Consider the following 26530-nt stretch of genomic DNA (forward strand, 5'->3'; position numbering starts at 1 on the left):
TGAGTGCCATCAGCACACAAATTTCAGGTTGCATGGTTTGGCCTGATACAGCGGTTCTTCCTTGTGTTCGCTGTTAATGTTTCTGGTGTTTCTACTGTTTATAAGAATAGAATTGTGCTCAGACTGGGGAATCACAGCATGTACAGTTTCAGGTGGAGGTTATTTCTGGGTGGTTCTGGATGGATGGGTTCTGGGTCGCAAAGTGTTTTAGTTCTTGCTCAGTACAAATGCGAATTTCTGTTTCTGTTCTCTTTTTAAATTCCATGGAATTCTAAACTGGTAATTAAAGTTCTTGGCTCTGTTTGTGGACCGTTTTACCTTGATATCATATTTCAACTTATATTTTTGGCCTTTCTCTCTCTCTCTCTCTCTAGTGTGTCTCCATCAGTATGGATCATTCAGTGTGGACATATCTCTCGGTTGATTGACAAGCAAGAGGGATGGGCCGTCTACAGGAAGAGTTTCATTAGGTGGAGAAGACCAGACCCTCAAATCCCACAAGTCTCGACCATGAAACTCGACCCATACTGAACTCTGCCTATACAGAAAACGCCCAAACATGGCCTCCATATACTTATGGAAGCTGTCATCCCAGAAGCTAGGCTTCTTCCTGGTGAGTTTTGGCTTCATCTGGGGTATGATGCTACTGCACTTCACCATCCAGCAAAGGACGACGCACGAGAGCAGCGCCCAGTTACGCGTGCAGATCCTCGACCTGAGCAAGCGCTACATCAAAGCTCTGGCCGACGAGAACCAGGGCGTCATGGATGGACCTTACGTGGGGACCATGACTGCATACGGTGAGACACCAAGATTTATTTTTTTTTATATTGTTTTAGTTGGATGTTGTTTTGATTGTTTTCAGACTTAGGTCAACATTTTTAAGATTTAGGGGTGTGGCCAGCACACAGCTCAGCTAGCTAGTTAGTAGTTAGCTGATATATGAGGTGATGAAGATGATGGCTGTGTTATTAGCATGAATGTTTAAGTCTTCTTTTATTTTATTTTTGCCATTTTCTTATTTTAAAACAGCCTGATTTTTCCCCTTTGGCTTAATGCAAACACCACAAACAGTGGATTTTGGCCATCCTAATGCTTTGGCTCTGATTAATTTCTGATGATATTCCAGCCTCCTAGGGTGCTGCTTTCCTGGCACACTCCAATTAGTTACAGACTGCAGTGTATATTTTTCAGCGAAGTTCTCTAAAGATCAAAACCAGTGTTTCAGTCAGAGTATTTCAAACCCTCTACTCGGTGTAGGTGTGCTGAGAGCCGGAAAAGAGCAGTAATGTTGTTTTATACAGCTCAAGGCAGTACATTTTGAAACTGTTTAGACAAGCAAATATTGGCTGAGGCGGTCAGGCAAAGTTGCTGAAATAAATCTGGTGAAGAAACTTGCCGTATGTTAACTTTTACGTTTACCGTTCCAGCAACTACATGCTTTTTGCCATGCTCCAAAGATGGCTTTTTATTCAGCTGGTGATCCATGAACTTTTTTCTTTCCCCCTTGTGGGCTCAACTTTCATCTGCCTTGCGAGAAATGTCAAAAGTCTAGAGTGTTCCAGTGAGAATGTTACTGTGTTTTCCGGCATAACATTACCCAAGCACCTTAAGCTCAGCAGCGTCTGTTGGACACAGTAATTTGGTGCACCAAACCATGTGCAAAAAAATGAACCTGTAAACACCTTAGATATAATAAAGGTATAATCGCTGACCCATGACATCGTTGCTTAGATAATGCTTCGAGTTTCTTCAGCACAATACACCATTATTAGAGGAAAGTTGGCAGGTTTGTAACTTTCTGGTGCTTTTCCTGACTGTAAGCTTTTAGTTCTGCTGTGTTCCACTGACACCAATTTAATGTTTTAAGACATAGCCCAAAACAATCTAATTAAAATCTCTTTTATTACACTGAATTCCCTTCAGTCCGAAGTTAATCTCACAAGCTGATTATTAAAGTCTTACGAATGCCCTGACAGATCTTAGAAAAAGCATGGAGGGATTTTTTATATTTTAACAATCCTGTAAATACCTAATATATCTTTTTGGTGGGAGCTAAAAACGTTTGTGTACACCAGTTTCTGAAGGTCTTTGGTTTTGGTATTGACCTTGGCCTTGGTTTTGGTATTGACCTTGGCCTTGGTTTTGGTATTGACCTTGGCCTTGGTTTTGGTATTGACGTTGGCGTTACTGGTGTCAGTGTGCTGAATGCTACACCTTGGCGCCACTTTCACAATGTTACCTAAAAGTTTTCTTTGGAAAAAATACTTTTACCTTTTAATTTATGAGCTCTGAATGCCAAAAACAATGAATATCCAAATATTCTGGCTAAACCTGCATGTCAGAGCTGTCAGCCGTCTGGCACATATGGTAAGTCTATTACAATTCTGTTGAACTTGCTTTGTTTTTCCTCCCCAGTTAATACCACATTGGAATCCCATCGGTCTAAAGTTAATCTCATTATGATTATCTGATTATTAAGGTTTTAAGAATGGAGCGAAAGTTCTTGGGAAAAGCAACATCACAAGTTTTAGAGGCAGCATGGGAAATAAAGTGTGGTATGTTTATGGAGGTGAGACTCGAGATTGGTTGATTCATCCAGCATCAACTCTCACTTTTTAATCTCTAAAGAAAGACTAAACAAATTCTTTGACATGAATTGATCTTGGCATTACTCATGTTTTTGGCAGTACTTTAAATACTACAACGAGCTTAGTGTTACACCTTGGCCTCACCTTCACAATGCAGCCTCAAGTTTAGATTTCTGAGTCGGAGCAGGAACATATCAACGAGTGAAATTAAAAGAAAGAGACCTACTGTTCAAGCATTTTGCTTAAAAAGCTTTCCTCCCATAGTTCTCAAGTTCACAGTGAGGGTGAAAGCTGAAAGCTCTCGAGACATCCCCTAATACTGAGACTTCGCTGCAGCCGATAATGCTGTTATCACTAACTGACCACTTAATTCCTGGATTGCTAATGAGCAGTGCCTCAAAAGTCCAAATAACGTTCTGGTCAGACCTTTAAGGCAGTTTTGCACATATTGAATGTCTCATAGTTATTAGGTTATGTAAGTTGGTGTTAAAATGTTGAACCTCATCACTTTTACTTAAAATGAACTAAAACACTTGCGGGGTGTAAAGGAAGTTCTGAAGAAAGAAGTAGGATCTTGTTATTGCTTATAAGTTGATTAGAGAAGAAAATGCAGACATAAACCTTTTGTTCTGAAGATTTTTCATTATATTTACTACATTTATAAGTTCATACTGTAGAAAAGATATCTTATTAGCACAAGCAATTTTGTTTATCTTACAGCCATAATTACTGTCAAAGCTTCCAATCAGAATTGAGAATTTAATTGTATTGAAAATTGTATTTGGTCATTTGTATTTGGTCAATGTGAAGTTATTTACACATGACTTTACATTGCATAATTATTTATAAGTTAGAAGTTCTGGTTTCCATGTACAAACATGAATGCTATGCATCATAGATATAAGAGGTCTGGTGTTTGTCTTCTAAAATTGTCCCACATATTTAAGATTTTATGTTAAACATGTCTGCTTTCCTGATGCAATCAGTTGTCACCTCGACTACAGTCAATACATTATTTATAAGAAATTTTATCACAAGCAGGATTGGTGATGTGTCCGTAAAACAAATATTAATATAATGGTCGGCTTGTTAATTAGCATAAATAATTAATGACATGAGTCATTCACTGCGAAATATTTAGCAGTCACTGCAGTCCCCTCATGCCTTTGTAGCATGTACCTTTTTGTTATTACACAAAAGGTTTTGTAGATAAGAAACCTAAGCAGAGATCGTATGCACGTCTTTATTTCACTGCTGTCTTAATGTCATCAAGGGAAAAGCTAATGTGCGTGCTCGGATGTCAGGTCAAGTTTTTTTAGACACAGTGGGAATCTTCAGGATAGAGGGCTTTGCGGATTCTCTGGACTTTCCATGTTGTGTTTTTTTTGTTTAGTTTGCTTCAAGTCAAAAAAGGAGAAGTTGGTGAAGGAGTGACTCTTTACTGCACTATAGAGAAAGTCATAAATGGAACTGTAAAGTGACCCCAAATTGCCGTGGTATAAAGCCAGATTGTGGTTTATTTTCTTCTTATTTTATTGCAATAGAATAGAGACTTGTTTTGGAATTTTGTGGTCCTCGTCTTTGATTAGGTGTACTTTTCTTGATGTGTGCTGTCAGGAAGTTGTTTGGTTAATTTATCAGGTACTTTTAGCTTGAGTCTTGTGTGGGAACTTGTGTTCTGTTCAGCATTGTCACTTAAACTTGAGACATCTGGCTGCTTTTATGGCTCCAAGCTGATACCTTTGGTTCATTTTTTCCAAGGTCTGGTCAAGAGCCATTCCTCGGTATTTAGGTGGATTTGAAATGAAACTCTATTTGAATGGTGCTTTCTTTATAATCGAAAAACGTCAGGTAGATTGTTAAGGGAATAGTTTATAGCTACTATAAGTGAGTGTATATAGTGGATTTAAATGAAGACATTCGACAATTAACTATCATTAAAAACAGCTCAAGTGCAAACATTGTTCTATAAGTAATAGTGTGTAGTGTAGTGCTGTAAAACACTCTTGCGTTTTGTTGTAGAACAATAATATATATCTGAGTTTCAGCAATAACTGCCTAGTTCCAGGTCACTTCACACCACTCTGTTGTTGAAGCTTTGGTGAAGTGAATATCAATAATTATCTCATTACAGTGGCAGCTGTCAAGGGGGGGTGATATATTCAGCAACAAGTGAACAGTCATTTCATTCTGAGTTGATGTGTTGAAACCAGGAATAATGGGATCTGAGCGACTATGACAAAGGCCAGACTATGATGGTTAGACGAGTGGGCCAGAGCATGTCCAATAGAGCAGGTCTAGTGAGGTCCAAGAAAGGATTACCAGTGAACCGGCAACAGAGTACCCTTTGCTGACCCTTAGGCAAAGTTTTGCTTGGAAACCGTAGGTTCTGGCATTCTGGTAGCTGTTACTTTGACACATAGCACCTACCTAAACATTGTTGCAGACCAAGTACACCCCTTTTTTAAGTAGCCTCTTTGAGCAGGATAATGCTTTAGTGCAATAATTGTTCAGGGATTGTTGGAGGAGAGTTCAAGGCTACTGTGGAAGGTGCTGGACAAACAAGTCCAATCCATGGAGGATCTGACCACAAGGTGGACTTACACAATGATTTTAACCACCTTGTTCATAAAATAAGTAGCCTTTATTTGTCACAGTAACTGCATTTTTTGCATATTCCATCGTTGGAGGGTTGGGGTAAGAACACAGGTTCAGCCATGATGCAGCGCCCCTGGAGCAGGGGTGTTGGGGGCCTTGCTCAAGGGCCCGACAGTGGCAACTTGGTGGTGCTGAGGCTTGAACCCCAATCTTCCAAGCAACAACCCAGAGCCTTAACCACTTGAGCTACCACCACCCCAACGTCTGTTATTGTTTTCTTATTGCACCAAAAGACAGTGCAGGTGCATATCTTCATTTCACAAGAGTATAAACAAAGCAGATCTGCTAACACAGCGAGAGCAGTGATGTTGAGGAGTTGTTTCTCCTTCAGAGCAAAGTGAGCCTGAAAGCTTATTCGACTGCAAAGCCGAGGATCAATTTCACGGAGGACTAAAGAGAGGATGAGAGAAAAAGAGACGGAGATGGTGGTTTGGGGTGAGGAGGCGGGGTATATGGAGGGAGAAAGTATAGATCGCAGTGAGGTTGGTAATCCCAGACGAGCTCCTTCATTCTAAACCTTTCATGGCCGAAGCCAGTGCAGTGTGTATCGAGTGTCTGCAGGCAGAAGTAGAAACCTTTTTAGGTTTTCTTTTTTCACAGACTAACTGTAGTGTTAGTCCATTACCCCAGAGTTACTATTGCTTAAAAAACCTGTTTTTGCTTTAATCTTAGATTATCTTGAATCTACACACTGGTTTGTTCACTAACACGATGTGTTCTGGGTGTTATGGTATTGTGGTGTTGTTTTTCCTCTATTCCTTAATGCCATCTGTTTAAGAAAGATGTCTCTGCTGTATTTATTGTAAATTTTGGCTTTGTTTATTTGGGTGATTTGGGTGAAAAATGTATGAACTGACAAAATTATCACTGCCACTTCAACTCATGGGTTCACAGTTCCTCCAATCTATACGGCTCAATTGATATAACGTAAATAGATTGTATGGATCTGAATGAATTTTCCGTATGATTGAGCGGTAGTTAAGTTTGGATTGGGTTTGAGTTAAGCTTGGGTTGAGCCTAGAAAGTTTGGTTTGGGTTTGAGAAGTTCGGGATGGGTTCATTTAAGTTTAGGGTGAGTTTGAGAAATTTGGGATAAGTTTGAGATGAGTTTTTAGTTGAGGTCAAGTTTGGGTTGAGTCTGAGTTTGGGTATAGTTTGAGTTTGCACCTAGCTGCACACTGTGCACTTTACGTGGCTAAGACAAACTTCTGTCCTAGCTCTGTGGTGGTGTTTTGTGTTGAACTTTGTTGTTGTATGTTTATGTAGCACCAGGTCCTGGAGAAACGTTGTTTCATTTCACTATGTACTGCGTCAGCTATATGTGGTTGAAATGACAATAAAGCTTCTTGAATCTTGTATCTTAAGTTTGGGATGAGTTGAGTTTGAATTAAGTTTGGGTTGAGTTTGAGACGTTTGGGATGAGTCTGAGAAGTTTGGGATGAGTTTGAGATATATTTGGAATGAGTTTGAGACGTTTGGGCTGAGTTATGTTTGGGATGAGTTTGAGAAGTTTGGGTTGAGCTTGAAATAAGTTTGGGACGAGTTTGTGATATGTTTGGGATGAGTTTGAGATGAGTTTGGGGTGAGTTTGTGATAAGTTTGGGGTGAGTTTTTGGTTTGTGTTGACGGACTGGTTTTTGAGTCAAGTTTGAATGTAATTTGAGTGAAATTTCTTAATTTTAAACTGTGTTTTAGTTTGAAATGTCTTTCCCTTGGAGTTTGTGTTTTGAGTCTGAGTTGAATTTTTGGTTGAATTTGAGTTTGAGGTTGAGCTCGAGTGACAAAATCGAGTGACTGTTGGAGACAAACATTTTGTTTAATTAAATTAATCAGTCTGTATATGGTTTGGTTGTTTGTTCACCTGCTGTGACTCTCCAGTAAAATAACACTGTATATAAGGCTGAAAATCAATCATGCCATTTTCTGGAAAGAGGGAAAAAAAAAACCTTACTGTAATCCGCCTCCATAGCAATATTAATAACAGTGTATGAAGCAGGCTGAGTGTAGAGCTCTGCATTATCCTCTGAAGGAAACATTATACTCAGACAAAAGCAGAAAGCTGAACAGAAAATTCGCAACGCTTGCTCATGATCATGCTGTAAACCTGTGAGCTATTTATTCCTCTGAGATCGTTAAATGTTTATTACACAGTAGAACAGACTCAGAGTCTTGATATCCCACCTCCCAGTCAGCAAAGCCATTTCTGAAAGCTAGCGCAGAATAAACTGTTAGCTTGTGTGTAATTGACCTTGAGGCTCGTTCACTCCTGGTGCAGTCTGAGAGCTGGAGAGAGGGGGATGATGGGATACAAAAAAACCTCCCCTCTCACTCTGGTTCTCTTTGTCTCACTGCTAGAAAAAAAAACTGTCCTCTGACAAGTTCTGCAGCACACACACACACACACACACAGACCTTTATCATCATGTCTAACCTTTGAGCACTTTTGTCTGTGTTTATCTTTCTGTCTCAGTTAATCTGGCTATCTGTGTCTCTCACTCTGACAGTCTCACTTGATTTGTCTATCAGTCTCTCTCTGTCTGTCCCTGCCTGTCTTTCTGTCTCTGTCTCTCTCTCAATCTAACTGTCTATACAATCTGTCTCCTGCTTTCTGGAGCTGTCTGTCTGTTTGAATCCCTTGATCTGTTTACCTTTCTGTCTCACTCATTCTATGTATCTCTATCTTTCTTAATCTATAGGTATCTATCTATCTATCTATCTATCTATCTATCTATCTATCTATCTATCTATCTATCTATCTATCTATCTATCTATCTATCTATCTCTGTCCGTCTGTCTGTACATCTCTCTGTCTGTCTGCGCTCTCTCTCTCTCTCTCTCTCTCTCTCTCTCTCTCTCTCTCTCTCTCTCTCTCTCTCTCTGTCTGTGTGGTTCTCATTATAATCACATCTAACCCAGTTCTTCCTTTATTCTCTCTCTTCTCACTCTTTCTCTCTCTCTTTTTTTTCTTTGTATGAGATGAAAGATAGCCGATAATCAATTGCTCTCCTTCTCACTGTCACATCCGGGCTTGTTCAAGAATCGTGTGAAGAATGTGTGTGTGTGTCAGTGTGTGTGTCAGTGTCTGTGTGTGTGTGTCAGTGTATGTTTTAGTGCTTTTCCACCAGACGGTGCGGCGCAGCACGACTCGGTAAATCATCCGTGTACTCACATTTTGTCGTTATTTTTTCTTTTCCAAGCGAGCCGAGCTGTGACTAAGTACCTGTGCTGAATTTACTTAGCATGTGAGTCGAGCCAGGACACACAGGTGCTGCTGCTGCAGCCATCGATCCAACATCACAAAATATTCCCAATAACGTCTGAGGCTGGAATTGCTTCTGTACTGGAACACTCATCTTCAGTAGTGTCTGTCTTAAGTTTCTTTGTCTTTTTAAATGTTTTTTTTTAAAGCTTTTACAGTTTTAGGAAAGGAAAAAACAAACTCCTTCGTCCTGAATCCTTTACTTCGGGGGTTTTAATAAAATGCTGATTCTGGAGACTCCTTCCATAAACGTTACAGAAGAGAGAGACAAAGGAAGAACTGGGTTAGATGTGGTTATAATGAGAGAGAGAGAGAGAGAGAGAGAGAGAGAGAGAAAGGAAGTAGGCGGGCAGACAGATAGACAGAGAGGCATGGATGGATGGATAGATGGACAGACAGACAGATAGATAGATAACTATAGATTAAGAAAGAAAGACCAAGAGATACACAGACTGAGTAAGACAGACAGATAAACAGATCAAGGGATCGAAACAGACATACAGACAGCTCCAGAAAGAGGGTGACAGATTTGATAGAAAGGAAAGAACAAACTCCTCTGTCCTGAAGCCTTGGGGGTTTACAAAAATGCTGATTCTGGAGACTCCTTCCATAAATGTTACAGAAGAGAGAGACAAAGGAAGAACTGGGTTAGATGTGATTATAATGAGAGAGAGAAAGAGAATGCAAGAGAGAGAGAGTGGGGGGGTAGGCAGGCAGACAGACAGAGAGACTGATAGATAAAGATATGGTATGAGATGCACAGATTGATTCAGTCAGACAGACAGACAGAGAGAGAGAGAGCGAGAGAGAGAGAACTATAGATTAAGAGAGAAAGACAGAGAGCTACACAGACTGAGTGAGACAGACAGGTAAACAGATCAAGGGATCAAAACAGATAGACAGACAGCTCCAGAAAGAGGGCAACAGGAAAGACAGGAAAGAACAAACTCCTCCATCCTGAAGCCTTCACTTTGAGAGGTTTACAAAAATGCTGAATCCTTATATAAAATCCTTCATCAACAATTCTAAAAAATAATAAGAAAGAAAGAAATATTTATTAGTAGGTTACTATAGAGTGAGAGCATTTTGAGTTTTCAGCTTTTTTTTAATTTATTTTTTAGTTGCTCCAAATAATCTTGCTGTGGAATCGAACTGAATTTGACTTTCTTTTTGTTCTGTAGACTTGAAGAAGACTCTAGCTGTGCTGCTGGACAACATCATGCTGAGGCTGTCCAAGCTTGAGTCCAAAGTGGACACCATAATCGTCATCAATGGCTCGGCGTCTAATCTGACCAACAGCACGGTGGCTCCTGCTCCCATCTCCGCCAATGGCGAGAAGGTCAATGTGGCAGGTACGAGTCTGATTTACTGTAAAAACCCAAAGTCGGAAATGAAATTTTTCTAGTTTTCAAAAAATCCTGTAAAAAAATGCAGTAGTGAAGAGCAGTAAACTAAACAAAGGTAATATTTAGTATGATGCTTTGCTTTTGTAGTCTTCGGTATCACAGTTGTTTTTAACCCTGAAGGAAAAACAAAAAATACACACTTGTATTTTTATAAATCAGTACTATGATGTCATTCTACTTAAGTATATCACAAATATTTTAACCCTGAAGAAAAAAACAAAACAAAATATACATACTTTAGTTTTCATAAACCAGTACTATGATGTCATTGTACATAAGTAGGACATCACAAATATTTTAGTCCTGACCAAAAAAATAAAACAACACTAAATAGACACACTTTAGTTTGTTTATAAATCAGTATTATGATGTAATTGTACATAAGTATGACATCACAAAACTTTTTTAGCCCACTACGTAGCAACCTAATTAACAGTTAGCAAGATGTAGGTACTGGATATAAATTTATCACTGAGGTAAGTCTCTTGGACATATGTTACAAGTGTAAGATATTCAAGTTTGACTTATTTTAAAGTCGATCATAAAATAAATGAGCTATTGAACTAAAGATGTTAATGTTTTGAGTGTCTTGTAGACTAAAATTCTGTAGAAAATCTTTCATATGAAATGTTACAAAGGTTAAAGTTAAGTTGAATAGCAACGATAACATTCGTAGATGATTGTTCCTTTAATTATTTTTTTATATGTAATCAGACAGAATATATATTAATGTTAAGAAAGGCAGAAAGAAAAAAAAATGGGATGTCTGGCTTTTTAAAGAGAGAATTTTTTTTCAGTAGGTAAAAATGACAAAACGTACAAATCCAGAAAAATTATACTTAATTGTAATATATTTAATATATATTTTTAATTACTTAATATTAATACAAACTAACAGTGGGTTTATATAATGATTTTTACTCTGGGGTTTTTTTTGGTTTTGTGGGTTATTTTTCTTTTTTTTGGGGGGGGGGGGTGGCATATTTTTCATATTTTTAAACAGCTCACCAACTTGAGCCAAAAAACTTCATCCACTTCCTCTGTAATATTTCCCTTAAATACATTCTCCATCATCAGCCTCTTCCAGCTATTGTGAGCATTTTTTTTTTTTCACACTTACAAGACTATTTTTTGGAGTTGTTCTCTTATTTTCTGCTTTAGGGAAAAAAATAATACACAGCTGAATTCCTAACTATTTTGGACAGGATGTTTCATTGTTGTTGATCTTTCGGCTGCTCCCTAAGTGTGTGAGGGGTCGCCACAGCAGACCAACTGGTCCGCACAACAACTTAGCACAGGTTTTATGCCGGATATCTTTCCGGATGCAACCCTCCCATTTTATCCGGGCTTGGGACCAGGCACTGCATCCAGTGGCTGGGGTTTGGGCACTGGCTGGAAATTGAACCCAGGCCTTCCACATGACGAGAAACCTTCCAGCAGTGCCCTGATTTTGGACAGGATGTGTAATTTCTGAAAAGATATTTGTTTAAATTTAAAGATTTTCTCAAGAAAAACTCAAACATTGTGATGTCACAACATTGAACACACCTGACGAGCACTTTTTTTTGTTCTTCTTCTTGTTCTATCTTTCTTGTTTTTTTTTTCTTGCTCAAACACATTCCTTTATTACTCTGGTCTTATCCTTCATATTATCTCAGTTAATCCCAAGAACTCGTAAAAAGTTTCAGTCTAAAAGTGACTTTTCTTTCTTCCTTGATTAAAGAATTGTTCAAAACACAGTTCTGTTTCAAAGATGGTGTTTATTCGGAATCCGTCTAACATAAAACTTCTATAAGTTCATCTTATTATCTCGGTATGGCGCATTTTAAATGACATCAGAACGGATTAGAAGCTACAAACTAATGTGCTTTAGACTCCAGCTGAGTAGCCGAGAAGCCGAAGCTGCAGTCTAGTATCGATTTGTCTGACCACATCCTTTTCTCTGTCTCTCACTCTCTCTTGCTTGTGTGTTCGGTCTGAAACCTCTACAAAGATATGTGTGTTCTTAGCTATTTAGGTCAAATATATATATACATACATACATAACATTGTATGATCTCAGAGTAATGAGGTTCAAAAAAAACAAAACAAGTAATGGCTGGCTATGTTTGTGCTGGTCACATGACCTCCAAAAAAGAAAAATATGAGCATCTGTTTCATCAAAAGTCATTTGTGTTGCTATTTGACACACTTTTTTTTTTGTTTACCTAAACAATTATTCTTTTTTTTTTCCTTCCCACGTTCTTGGCATTGCTATAAATCTTTCTGGTCGATCAAAAACACTGCAGTTTCATCTGGAGCAAGGCTAAGAGCCAAGGTTTAGTCAGAAAGAGTAAAAGAGATATATACTTTTATACTGTACATACAAAGTGTACATACAAAGAACAACTTCTTGCCCTGCTAATTGGCTATCGGATATGTAAGGTCAGCAGAGACGAGAAGAGGAAGAACTCACTGCTGGACACAGATCTCACCTCTTACCACGCTCTCCTGTCCAAATTCTTCTCTGAAGTAACTTCTAAGACTGCCTTTTACAAAGAAAAGCCTGAAACTTCTGTACTAAGCTCCACAATATCTTCTCCTCACTACTCAACCCCTTGGCTCCTGCTGCCCAGTCCTCCCTGGCTGCTGGCATCCTTCTGCGATGAGAAGATTGAAACAATCTGCCACACCTTCTCTTTTACCCAACTACCCCTACGTTACGCAACCTGCACTCCCCTTCTCCTTTACTAGCATAATAAACACTAGCAACAGAAGCGATCCTACAAATCATCTTGGCCTGTCCACTTGATCCAGTCCCTTACACAATGCTCCAGACCATTACACAAGACCTCCTGCCCTTCATCATGATGAACATCAATGGCGCCATAACATCTGATCATGTACCAACTACCTTCAAGAGAGCAAAGGATATTCGTATTCTGAAGAAACCTGCTCTGGGTCCTTCAGAAATCAGCAACTACAGAATCTCTCACTTTTCATTCAGCTGCCTTTCATCTGTTTCCGTCTTCATCCTCCTGGACCTTTCAGCACCCTCCTTTCAACCTTGTCCACCCTCAATAATCTTGATCAGCGTGGTAACAGTTTGCTTCCTACCTGAAAGGTCACTCATATCAGATGACATGAAGGGGTTCGACATCCACTCTGTGCATACCCTCCACTGGTGTCCCACAAGGCTCAGTATTTGGCCCTCTTCTTTTCTTTGTTCTATATTTACCCTCTTGTGGCAATGTTATATCCTCACAGGAGTCCTTATACCACTGCTATGCTGATGACACTCGACTTATCTTCTTCTTCTCTCCTTCAGACACCACTGTTGTTGCTTGGATCACAGCATGTCTGGTAGACATATCATCATGGGTGGCGGCTTATCAGCTGAAGTTTAATCCTGCCAAAATTGAACTGCCGGTCATCCCAGGTGATTTGTCCCCATTTCAAGCTCTTGAGATCTCCCTGGACAACTTGCTGATCTCCCCTTCTGCCACTGGGGTACCTGTGGGCAATCACACGTTGCTAATGTTTGTATCTCCTTTGCAATATCAGAAGGATCCGGCCATTTTTATACACACAGGCTGCTCAGGTGTTGGTCAGTCTCTTGTCATTTCAAGACTGGGCTTGTGCAACTTGCTCCTGGCAGGTCTACCTTTGAGCACATTTTGACCTCTAAAACTGATCTAAAATGCATCTGCATGACTTTTCCAAAGTTCTCCCCCACCACCTCATTTGCTGTGCTTCCACCACTGGCATTGGGTAGCTGCCTGCAAAGCCAAAAACATTCCAGCACTCTTACCGTAAAGCTCTTATCTCTTCCCACACTGCACCACGTTCCCTTAGGTCTTCTAGCACCGCTTGACCGCTTGTCCAACCCTCTGTCAGGGTACAAGGTAGGCATGCATTAAGACTCTTCTCTGTTCTGGCACCGAGGTATTGGAATGAACTTCCCCTAGATGTCCAAGTCACTGGCCACTGGTCTTCAAAGGATGGGCGAAGTCCTACATCTTCCTGGTATATTCAAACTAGAACGTGCTTTATGTAAATGTTGGTGACTTTATAGCACTTTTGGATGTTGCTATGGATAAGGGCATCTGCCAAATGTCGTAAATGTAAACATGAATTACTGCTTAATGAGCGTAACCGAAGACATATAACGTGTGTGTGTGTGGTTTTTGTGTATCCTTTTCCTGGAACACATGCAGTTCTTTCGTAGAGTGGACCCATTGTTTTATTACCGCTTAGAGAACCAAACAGAAGCGTTGAGCCACTGTTTGTGTATGTGTGTGTGTATTTGTGTGCACACAAGATAGCTGTTTATAAAGCAGTCTTGCAAAGCCAGATACATATAGATCGCAGCACCGTGGAAACTTTTTCTCAGTTCCCCTTTGATCAGAAGCTTCCTTCTTCGGCTGTGTACTAAATGTCATCATTAGACACACTGTGTATGTCATGTTACACTACTGTAGTCCTATTGTAATATCCTTTGCTATGTCTGTACTATGGTCATGTGACTACCTGTTTTTATCTGTTACAAATTTGTCTATTTAAAGGTGCAATAAGGGATTTAAACACAGTTTAGGCTGGAATTCTACATCAAACAGTGGCACAACTAAAATAATTTGTCTGGTCTAAAAGACTTTAACAGTGAAATCTGTATATTAAATATTAACGCTTCACTTTGTATCGTCATAGAAACTATATTGTGATCAGTCTTGTCATCTCTTTTTTTTTTTTTAATGTACGATAAAAAGCAGCTTTCAGATTGTACACAGTAACAGATGGTCTACAGTCAGTAACTGCACACCTACAAAGTGACCTTACAGTCAGCGTCTCTGATAAGCTGGTAAGATAAGGTGACCTTTAGGCCAGAAAATATTTGTCTTTCCAAAGTTCTTATTAGTTTCTGCAAACATTAGAGTACATAAAATTTATGTAGGTTACGAGCCATGACATGCTTCATCACTATTACAACTGATTATTTAGACATAATATTTAACACAGCTTATTGTTCTTATTTGATATATGCTTGTTTCCTAGGTAACATGTAAGCCAGATGTAGTACAGAGGTTTATAATTAACTTTAATGTCATGAAACCTGCCACCTGATTCACCTTGAAGTTCTTGTTGAACACAGAAAAACATGCACTATATTGCCAAAAGTATTCGCTCACCCATCCAAATAATCAGAATCAGGTGTTCCAATCATTTCCATGGCCACAGGTGTATAAAATCAAGCACCTAGGCATGCAGACTGTTTTTACAAACATTTGTGAAAGAATGGGTCGCTCTCAGGAGCTCAGTGAATTCCAGCGTGGAACTGTGATAGGATGCCACCTGTGCAACATATCCAGTCGTGAAATTTCCTCGCTCCTAAATATTCCACAGTCAACTGTCAGCTGTATTATAAGAACGTGGAAGTGTTTGGGAACGACAGCAACTCAGCCACGAAGTGGTAGGCCACGTAAACTGACGGAGCGGGGTCAGCGGATGCTGAGGCGCATAGTGCGAAGAGGTCGCCAACTTTCTGCAGAGTCAATCGCTACAGACCTCCAAACTTCATGTGGCCTTCAGATTAGCTCAAGAACAGTGCGCAGAGAGCTTCACGGAATGGGTTTCCATGGCCGAGCAGCTGCATCCAAGCCATACATCACCAAGTGCAATGCAAAGCGTCGGATGCAGTGGTGTAAAGCACGCCGCCACTGGACTCTAGAGCAGTGGAGACGCATTCTCTGGAGTGACGAATCGCACTTCTCCATCTGGCAATCTGATGGACGAGTCTGGGTTTGGCGGTTGCCAGGAGAACAGTACTTGTCTGACTGCATTGTGCCAAGTGTAAAGTTTGGTGGAGGGGGGATTATGATGTGGGGTTGTTTTTCAGGAGCTGGGCTCGGCCCCTTAGTTCCAGTGAAAGGAACTCTGAATGCTTCAGCATACCAAGACATTTTGGACAATTCCATGCTCCCAACTTTGTGGGAACAGTTTGGAGCTGGCCCCTTCCTCTTCCAACATGACTGTGCACCAGTGACCAAAGCAAGGTCCATAAAGACATGGATGACAGAGTCTGGTGTGGATGAACTTGACTGGCCTGCACAGAGTCCTGACCTCAACCCGATAGAACACCTTTGGGATGAATTAGAGCGGAGACTGAGAGCCAGGCCTTCTTGTCCAACATCAGTATGTGACCTCACAAATGCGCTTCTGGAAGAATGGTCAAAAATTCCCATAAACACACTCCTAAACCTTGTGGACAGCCTTCCCAGAAGAGTTGAAGCTGTTATAGCTGCAAAGGGTGGATCGACGTCATATTGAACCCTATGGATTAGGAATGGGATGTCACTTAAGTTCATATGCGAGTCAAGGCAGGTGAGCGAATACTTTTGGCAATATAGTGTATGACATTTTAAAATTTTATCTGTTTGTTCTAATAATAATAATAAAGAAGAATGTCATACTGTGGAATAAAAGAGAATATTCGGTAGCTTGGTCTTATTGTTATGCTGAAATTATATGTACTAATAGACTATAATGAATCAGTCAAAACAAGATCACAATTACAAGATAGTGATACAGACATTGGAATAAAGAGACATGAAGTAAAAAATAATAAAATACTAAGTCAAACTGAGATATTGAATTGAAATAATGAGATAGAAAGTCAGTGAGATGTTATGTTGAAATAATGAGATACTATGGCAAAATAATGAGATAGTATGTCATATTTAAGTAGAAATAATGAGAGTAAGTATTTTTATACCAAGTATAAAAATGAGATAGTAAGTCAAAAGGAGACAATACATTGGAGTAATGATATACTAAGTTGCGATAATGAGATAGTAAGTCACTGAGATGTAAAGTTGAAATAATGAGATACTATGGCAAAATAACAAGATATTAAGTCATATGAGATCTTAAGTAGAAATAATGATATACCAATTATAAAAAATAATTAGATAGTAAGTCAAAATGAGATATTAAGTATGTCACCATTTCAACTGAGTATCTCATTGTTTTAGCCAAGTTGAAATATTGAGAGAGTAAATCAAAACGAGATAATAAGCTGAAGTAATGAGCTATTAGGTCGTAATGTGATTAAGTTGCAATAATGAGATAGAAAGTCACTGAGATATTAAGTTGAAATAATGATATACTATGGCAAAATAACGAGATAATAGATCATATGAGATATTAATTAGATAGAATGAGAAAGTAAGTTGAAATAATTATATATTAAGTTGAAATGAGATTAATTTTGTCATTTCAAATTAATCTCATTATTTTAGCTAAGTTTAAATAATGAGAAGTCAAAATGAGAAGTTGAAGTAATGAGATATTAAGTCATAATAATGATGATATATTAAGTTTGTAATTTCAACTTAGTATCTCATTATTTTAGCCAAGTTGCAATAATGAGACAATAAGTCAAAATGAGATACTAAGTATGCCATTGTTTTCAATTTAGTCTCTCATTCTTTTAACTAAGGTGAAATAATGGGATAATAAGTCAAAATGAGGTAATAAGTTGAAGTAATGAGATGTTAAGTCATAAGGAGATATTAAGTTGCAATAATGAGATAGTAAGTCAAAGTGAGATACTAAGTAATCCATCATTTCAACTTAGTCGAAATGAGTTTAATTTGAAGTAATGAGATATTAAGTTATAATAATAATGAAATGCTGTGGTATCGTAATGAGAGATTGAGTCATAATAATGAGATATTAAGTAGCAATAATGAGAGAGTACGGTTGGACGGTGGTGGCTCAAGTGGTTAAGGCTCTGGGTCGTTCACTGGAAGATCAAGCCCCAGCACTGCCAAGTTGCCACTGTTGGGCCCTTGAGCAAGGCCCTTAACCCTCTCTGCTCCAGGGGCGCTGTATCATAGCTGACACTGCGCTCTGACCCCAACCTCCAAGGATGGGATATGCGAAGAAAAGAATTTCACTGTGCTATAATGTATATGTGACAAATAAAGGCTAATTATTAATTATTATTAATTAAAATAATGATTATTTGAATTCATGAGACCCATGTAAATAAGATTATGCCTTATTATTCGAAGACCACTTGAACCATGTTGAATATGTTGCTTTGAATATTAAATATTTTTCTGACTATTAATCAGATCTTTATGAAATAAGAGTGACAGGATAATGACCTTGGCATTCCTTGAGCTGTATGATTTGTCTTCCTAACAGTGTGAGGTGAGAAAGTGATGCAGAGGATCCTGGGAGATAGATCCCAGGCCCTGGGGCTAAATCTATAAAAAGCTATGTGCTTCACATAGACAATAAAAAGGGACAGTGGTAGATCATCATCATCGCTAGTGACAGCGAAGGAGCTCAAATCCCACAACTGCCAAGGAGACGCGTTTGGTTACTTAACCCTCAGCTGTTCAACTTTAATTAGATTCTGGCTCGTCTCTAGGTCATGGTGGGAAGAAAAGGGTTTGCCAGATGAATAAATAGAATATAAAAGACCTGAAGGTGCTCATTTGTTTGGCACAGGACCATATTTAATTACATTTTTTTTTTATTGCATGTTAAGTTTAGCAGGACATTATTTTGGCAGCCTGAAGGAACTTGCCATATCTCGTCTGACAGTTTTAGAAATTGCCTGAAGACACGGCTACGCTAATAAGTACCTTTGTTTTTCCATGTGAACTGTTAGCTTCCAATTTTCACATTTCATACAGCAGCAGTTCAGTCTGACGTTTTAAAAATCAAGTCGAAAGTAGACTATTTGCTGTTGTGCTTCTCTTATTTGTGTGTGTGTGTGTGTGTTAATGTCTCATTTTAATCATTCATTTTAAAGTAAAATATTTATTGAAATATTTAAACTTTTTTTTTTCATTTTATTAAAAAAAATTGACTTTTTAAATGTATTTTTAAAAAATTATTTTAGTTTAGATTAATAATAGGTTTCATCATCAGCAACTGACCAAATAATAAACAGGTCATGAGATCATGCTCTTACAAAGCAGTTGGCTCTCACTTGTAGTTTGAACAGTTTAATGGATGTTATCATTTCCAGCAGCATCTCAGACTTCAGACGTCTTTAGCTTTAAGCTCGATGAAGATCTCGGGCCTGATCCCATAACGACTTCAAGATCCGTTTTATTTGGATAGCGCTTTTAACAGTGAACGTTTTCACAAAGCAGCAATATAGAAATAAATACATTTAAATGTATAAATTCATCAATTTATATTAGAATTTTGTTTTCCATTTATTTATTTATTTATTTATTTATTCATTCATTTATTTATTCATTCATGTTTGATTTAGTTGTTTGTTTCTTTGGTTTGATTTTGGCTTGACCTGTTTTGTTTTGTTTTGTTTTTTGGCTGGTTGTTCTGGTTTGTTTTGTATTTTGAGGATTTGGTTTTTGTTTTTTGAGTTGGGTTTTTTAAGCATAGTTTGGTTTCTATTGTTAGCTTGTTTGTTTTATTTTGGTTTATTTAATGGTTTATTTAGGCATTTTTGCTTTATTTGTTTGTTTGTTTGTTTGTCTTGTTTGTTTATTTGTGTTTGGTTGGTTGGCTTTCGTTTGATTTTAACTTGTCCTTTTTTCTTTAGTTTTTTGGGAGTTTTCTGGTTTGTTTAATATTTTGAGGATTTGGTTTCTGTTTTTTTGTTTTGTTTTGTTTTTTAAGCATAGTTTGTTTTCTATTGTTAGCTTGTTTGTTTTATTTTGGTTTATGTATTTTTTTTATTTATTTATTTACTTATTTATTTATTTATTTATTTATTTATTTATTTATTTATTTATTTATTTTTGCCATGTGGTAAAAGCCAAAACACATTTGCTGAGAAGCTTTAATACTCAATCCTCAAAAAAAGAATTTTTTTGTTTTGTTTTGTTTTGTTGTTCTTGTTGAAAACTGAGGCTTTGGATAAATTCCACTGTCCAATCAATGGACCTAATTTCCTGAGCTGTAATAATAATTATTAAGCAATTTGCTTTTTTTGATGATGATGATGATTTTGAATATCCAAATAATGGCTTTGGATATTTATTACACTCTTAGCAGCCAGTGTAATAACTTGATCTTGATCTAATTAGTGCATGAGTTTATGTTTTTCTCACCAGCATCCTAATGCTCAGTTCATTCAGTCAAAATAGCCCCGGCTAAACACGTCCAGCCACTGAGCCTCTCTGTTCCTTTATCTCTCTGGATCTGCTCTCGTTATCTGCCAGACCGAGGCTGGCCGAGGCAGCGTGCCCATTTCGTGTCAGCGGTGTGAGTTTCTCTCTGTGAAAGGCGGAGACATTGCCGCCGACACGGCCTCTGGCTCCAGACACCATTTTTAAAGATCAGCGCGACAGAAGGCAAAGGAAAGGTGAGGAGGATGAGTGAGAAAGCAGGGGTCAGAATAAAAACTAGAGACAGAACGAGAGAGACTGAGAGTGAAGTAGAAGGAAGGAGGGATTTAGACCAGACTGTCCAGAATATCAACATTTGCTTGACTTTCCAAGGTCATAACATCCTCAAGTTTTGAGAAATATTAAGGGGTCACCTGAGACCCAGTTCCAGGTCAGAGGTCACCACTTCTGCTAGAGACTAACTGGTCACTTTCCTGCTCTGGAACGTTTTCGCTTTACCTCCAGAGAGAAGATTATTTAGGTTCCCTGTGCAGTGTGCTCTGTGTGGACAGTCAAAAATAGTGTCTAGTGGCTACAGCAGATTGAAACACTTCCCTTTTGCGAGCATGCTTCATAAAGACACACACACACACACACACACACACCATGTCTAATGTCTCTCTCTCTTTTTCTCTCTCAGTTGGTATGTAGTGTATGTGTACATTCAGTAAGTGTGTGTGTCTGTGTGTGTGTGTTGTGGGTGTGTACAGGGTGGTCTGTATTGAGTTTAGAAAGTGCATAGGGAAGTGCATGTGTGTGTTTTTAGGTGTGTGTGTGTGAGAATAGTGGTTGGTTATGATGTTCAGGATGGGTGTGTGGTTGTGGGTGTGCCTTTTCTCAGAAGCCTGTATTGAGTTCAAGGTTTAGATCAGTGGGAAGCGCGAGTGTGTGTGTGTGTGTGTGTGTTAAAGATACATTGTGTGTGTTCAGATGTGTGTGATGAGGGTAACATGTGGGTATGGATGTCAGTTGGTGTGTGTATATTGATAGTGTGTGTGTGTGTGCGCACTACTGTTAGATGTTTTGGCAGTAATTACAGTGTAGCTGAGGTAGACTCACATGACTCTGTGACCAAGTGGCTTTGATGGCTCCCTACAGTGGAATGAAGCCATGCAGTGCTATTAAGTGTGTGTGTGTGTGTGTGCATGTGCGCGTGTGTGTGTGTGCACGCCCTTGTGTTTGTGTGTGTGTGTGTGTGTGTGTGTGTTTGCGCGCACATTCTTGATTACAGGGTTTGTGAGTTTGTGTGGGTTTGTGTATTCTGGACGTGTGTTTGTGTGGCTTTTCCATTCAAATTAGGGTTATGTTTAGTGGATTGTGGGTTTGATTTTATGTTACAGGTCTACTTGTGGGGTCACAAACACATACATACACACACACACACACATACACACACACTACATGCAAGCAACATGGCTACATGTCTGTGAGAGTTGAGATATTACTATTGTGTGTGTGTGTGTGTGTGTGTGTGAGAGAGAGCTCTTTAATCCTCCCTGAGTGTGTGGTTCGGATTAGACCATGCACCAGGAAAACAGTGATATATAATACATGCACTTTTAACTCCACTCTCTTTTAACTGATTTATTAAAACACTCTGCTTTGCACTAAAAGGACATTTTAGACCACTTCACGCTTCACAAAAAAATTCACGCTTTAAATTCCAATCTATCAATTGTAAACATCTGTAACTACATTTTTTAGTTAAAATTTATTTATTTATTTATTTATTTATTTATTTATTTATTTATTTATTTATTTATTTATTTATTTATTTATTTTATTTATTTTTTTTTTTTTTTTAATTAATGTAGTGTGAGTTCTCAGAGTAATAACTGGAATTGAAGAGATCTGTAGCTAAGTTTTTTTAATTTTTAATATTAAATTAAAATGAAGAATTCTGAGCCAGGAATTCAGGGTTGATGGCATAAAAATGGTGCTAAAATATTATTTTCAGTAGTAAAATATATAATTTGACTAGTTAAAAATTCACTTTTAATCGAAAAAAATTAAATCATAATTTATGATACTTAGATTGCTGTGATTACTGTGAACAATAAGGAAAAAAATTACTCACCTAAATAAACAGGTAACATTTGAAATACAGCTTCAAACTGGACTTAAAATCGGTTTACAATTTAGTTTACAATTTCAAAAATGTTAATAAAATTAAAATCTGATTAAATATGGATAATAAATTTAGGCCTTATTTGTTTTAATTTAGTGCATGGCATGGTAAAAAAAAAAAAAAAAGAATAGAATAAAAAAATTAGAAAAAAGGCTAACTGACTAAATGAGTTCATTCTTAATCTTGCCTAATCTTCCTAAAACATTAGCTAGCATGATGATAACTCTGATGATGCAAATTAGCTTAATGCTGATACCTAGTCAAATTTGTAGAAAAGAAAAACCAAAATTTACATATTTAAGTTCCCACATCAGGGCACCAGACAATGCTTTGTCAGTACCTCAGTAATTTGTTTAGTTCATTATAGCTTGCATTTCATGCTAATTTTAAGCTTAGCCAGTAGACTGCAGGTCTGCGCAGAGCTGCGTGATGGCTTTGTGTCTGGAAGGAATTTTCTGGAAAGTGCCTCACGATTAAAAGGCTTACGTAGATTACATCAGATGTCAGTGGTTGGTTGAAAGTGTTGTTTTAGGGAACTAAAAGCTATGTGCAAACATTTGTTTCAGTCTGTTGAAAGAAACGACAGCCATCTATTCTTGCGACATTGTTTTCTTCTTAACTAGCTCAGCTCTGTTCTGTATGTCCAATACTGAATCTTTTTTTTTCTTTTTAAAGTAATCGTAAACAGATTATACTTTTTAGAACGAACAGACCTTACTCAATATACATGCACCCCAATCCCTATTGTATATTGTTGGAGCATTTCCGGAGTAAATCGGTTGGTTAGCTTGCAGCTGTTTTGTGTGTGCTCACATGTGGTCGTTGTGTACGCTCAGTTTCAAATACAAACAGACACATGATGACACATGAGAAACCCTTCTGTTTTCTTCAAACCATTGGAAAAGCTTCAGCAGCACAGCTGGGTAAGAGGGCACTGGAGCTGGGATTTATGCACTTGCGTTTCTGTTATCCATCAGATCTTAACGTGAATAGAAGGGTGATTCATACTAGATTTGTGCATTTCATTATTATTTTATTTGACTATTCATTTTTAACGAAGAGCCGAGCTGGAATTAAAAACTGGAAATGAATGATAACTAGAAGCAGATGTTTTTAGCACCATACTTTCACACTTCTAGTAGTCTTTCCACTGAATTTGGTGTCCAGTCTGGAGCTGTGTCCTTTTCCAAACACGTCTTACCCCTCCCACCCATCCGCCAGACGCCACGTAACAAGAAACTAGATGTTAGTTGCTTTGATTTGGTTCCGATATCAGAAAGCAGCTGTACTGGAAGTAGAAACAATCTGGAACTGTAATGGACTTTGTTCACACTTTGTTCACACTGGACACTTGTTCACACAAGTGGGATTACGTGTAACAAAGCAACATTAAATAGACAAAATATGGAAAGAGGCCAAAGGGGTAAAATGGCATGATCCACAGCACAGATGGTAGAATCTTTTTTACAGAACAACCACAAACTAGAGACTTCACAAAGCTGAAATTTTATGGAAGTGTGGTGAGTTATATAGAACCCCAATTTCAAAGTTGGGACAGTCTGGAAAATTCTACAATATAAAAACAAAAATTTGTTTGAAAATGTTCTGCACAACACATTATGTAATAATTTACCATCCATCCATTTTCTACACTGCTTATCCTACTGGGTGGAGCCTGTCCCAAGGAGTAAAGTTGTCTTTATTTGTCACGTATATGTTACTGCACAGTGAAATTCTTTCTTCGCATACCTCATCCTTGAGGGTTATGGTCAGAGCGCAGGGTCAGCCATGATGCGCTGGGGGATCTGCTCAAGGGCCCAACGGTGGCAGCTTGGCGGTGCTGGGGCTTGAACCCCAATCTCCTGATCAGCAATCACTTGAGGCAAGCGCTTGAGCTACCAGTGTCTTAGAGACTCTGGGCACAAGGAAGGGTACAACCTGGACAGGATACCAGTCTATTGCAGGGCAGAATCTTGTAGACTACAGACGCTCACACACTACAGACAATTTTCAAGATGCCACTCAGCCTTCAGTGCATGAAACCGGAGTACCATCCTGAAGGCATGGGGAGACCATGCAAACTCCAGATATATGGTGGAGATGGGAATCAAACCCCCAACCTTGGAGATATGAGGCAAATGTGATTTTTGTTGTTAAATATAGACTCATTTCAAATCTGATGACTCCAGCAAAGTTGGGGCAGTCATCCCAGCCAGTTCTTGTAATGATATTTAAGTCTTTGTGCAGTGAAGATTCCACTTGTTTAGCAAGCAGAACTTCCCCCAGAACTTTTTACATTATGCATGTCTTAGGGGGTACAGTTATACAGGGCTTACAATGGTGTATTTTGCACTTCATAATGCCACACATTCTTACTCTGAGACAGGTCAGGACTGCAGGCCGGTCAGTCTACCCCCGTACTTGTCATTCCGGCAGGTGTCTGGATGGCAGCATATGTTGCTCCAGAATTTCTGCATAAATGGTGCCCTCACAGATGTGAAAGGTTCTACCATGACATGGGCACTGACATGTCTCCATACCATGACAGACGCTGGCTTTTGTACCCCACTCTGAAAACAGCTTGGTCCTTTTTGCTTGTTGGCCCAGAAAAATGTGACAGCTGTTTTTTCCAAAAACTGTTCGAAATGTTGACTCATCACAGAAAAAATACACTTCTACAATTCGTCTCGGATAAGAATGAGCCCAAAGAAGTTGACTGAGTATTGACTCTGTTTTAAGACTATATCCACATCTTGGCTTCTGAGGATGCAGTGATGAGTGGTTTGGAATAACAAAAGCTCTTCCTAAGTCGATGTCCTTTAGGATATCCATTTACATTTCTGGCGTTATCCAGAGCAACTTACAGTTTATCACATTTTATACAACTGAGCAATTAAGGTTAAGGGTTGAGGGTTAAGTGCCTTGCTCAGGGTTCCAGGAGTGGCAGCTTGGTGGACCTGGGATTCAAACTCACAACTTTCTGATCAGTAGTCCAACACCTTAACCACTTAGCTCCCACATCCAATGATCTTTACAGGCACCTGATGGTTTTTTAAGACGGTGACAAATGACGGGTCTGAGATCACACACGTTCAAAAGTGGCTTTCAGCTTTGGTATTATGTGCCAAGATTTGACCGGGTCACCTACTGTGTAGGGTCTCTTGCCCAAAATCCTATCAGTTTGGAAAGTTGTTCACAAAATGCTGTTGTTTATATGTGCAAATTGTTGAGAGTTGCTCTATCTTTACCGATGAAGGACTAGGTCTTGCTTGGAGGCTCCATGTATATACCATAACATGGGTTAAGACCTGTTTAACATCAACAGGTGTTATTTCGACAATGTATGGCTTCAAAAAACAAAGAAAGCTGATTGGTTACAACATGCAATCGCATTTGTCGCAGATTACTACTACCTGCCTGATTTGCATTTCATCCACTGACCCGTTATGGTTGTAGAATCTCATTTGGAATTTGGAGGCATATTGAAGACTTGGCAAAAAAAAAATGCTTCTCTGGTCTCATGAGAACAAAATTGAACATTTGGGCCCAAAATAGGTCACATTGTGTTAAATGTTGCTCTAGGCCTCTTGCTTCTTTCTCTGGCCAATCCAGAGACATGCATATATATTGTATAATTCTGAAACCCAACATAACCCCAAATCCTGAAATTCTGCATGTCTGCAAGGTTTCAGATCTGACAACGGTGGAAATATGACCAGGTTATAAAATAGGTTGCGTTGCTCTTTGATCTAACACTGGCCCAATGCTGGGGAAAAGTGTGTGTGTGTGTGTGTGTATTTTAGTCTGCTGGATTCTTAATGGTTTGCTCTAGGCTTTTGCTCTTAAGGCTGCTTCCACATATGCAGCACTTAATTCCATTTGAATTTGGTCTCCTTCCGGTTCTGAGTGATCTCTCAGAATCGAGAAAGCGATTCGACTATGAATTTTTTTTTTTATATCGTGTTCTGGATATTTGGACTAATTAACACAAAGACCAAGATGCCTAATGACTAATGTGTGAAAGTGCCTGGAGTTTTTGCTATATAAAGTGTGTAACAACAGTATGTCCTTGCTGTTGTGAGTCGGAAGCTTACAGTTCATAAACCACTTTAGGACAAAAAACACCATCTATTATTAAAGCAGCTTTTAATAGTTTGATGTTATACCTAAATGTTGCTTTCCAAATACTGTATGTTGAATACACAAAGTGCACCATTCATTGGTCTTTCTCATAAAGAGTCCTTTCATATGTCATTGACTGCATAAATAGAGATGTTTGTTTTTTTGTCTGTCAAAAATGGGATGTTACTGAGATTTCACGGTCTGTAGCTGTATTTGTTCCTGCTTCTGTGTGT

At 38.6% G+C, this 26530-nt stretch overlaps 1 protein-coding gene across 1 annotated transcript in view; it reads left to right on the forward strand.

The window, feature by feature from the left end:
• The window catches only part of mgat5 (alpha-1,6-mannosylglycoprotein 6-beta-N-acetylglucosaminyltransferase), an 80853-nt gene that overhangs the window by 11994 nt on the left and 42329 nt on the right, over positions 1-26530 (forward strand). Inside the window, exons 2-3 of the mRNA XM_058381647.1 lie at positions 375-800; positions 9690-9860. Coding sequence (XP_058237630.1) covers positions 560-800; positions 9690-9860 — 412 coding nt within the window. The 5' untranslated portion in view covers positions 375-559. The remainder of the gene's footprint in view (positions 1-374; positions 801-9689; positions 9861-26530) is intronic.

Source organism: Hemibagrus wyckioides, linkage group LG27, assembly GCF_019097595.1.
Source record: "Hemibagrus wyckioides isolate EC202008001 linkage group LG27, SWU_Hwy_1.0, whole genome shotgun sequence".
In the NCBI taxonomy this organism is placed as follows: Eukaryota; Metazoa; Chordata; class Actinopteri; order Siluriformes; family Bagridae; genus Hemibagrus; species Hemibagrus wyckioides.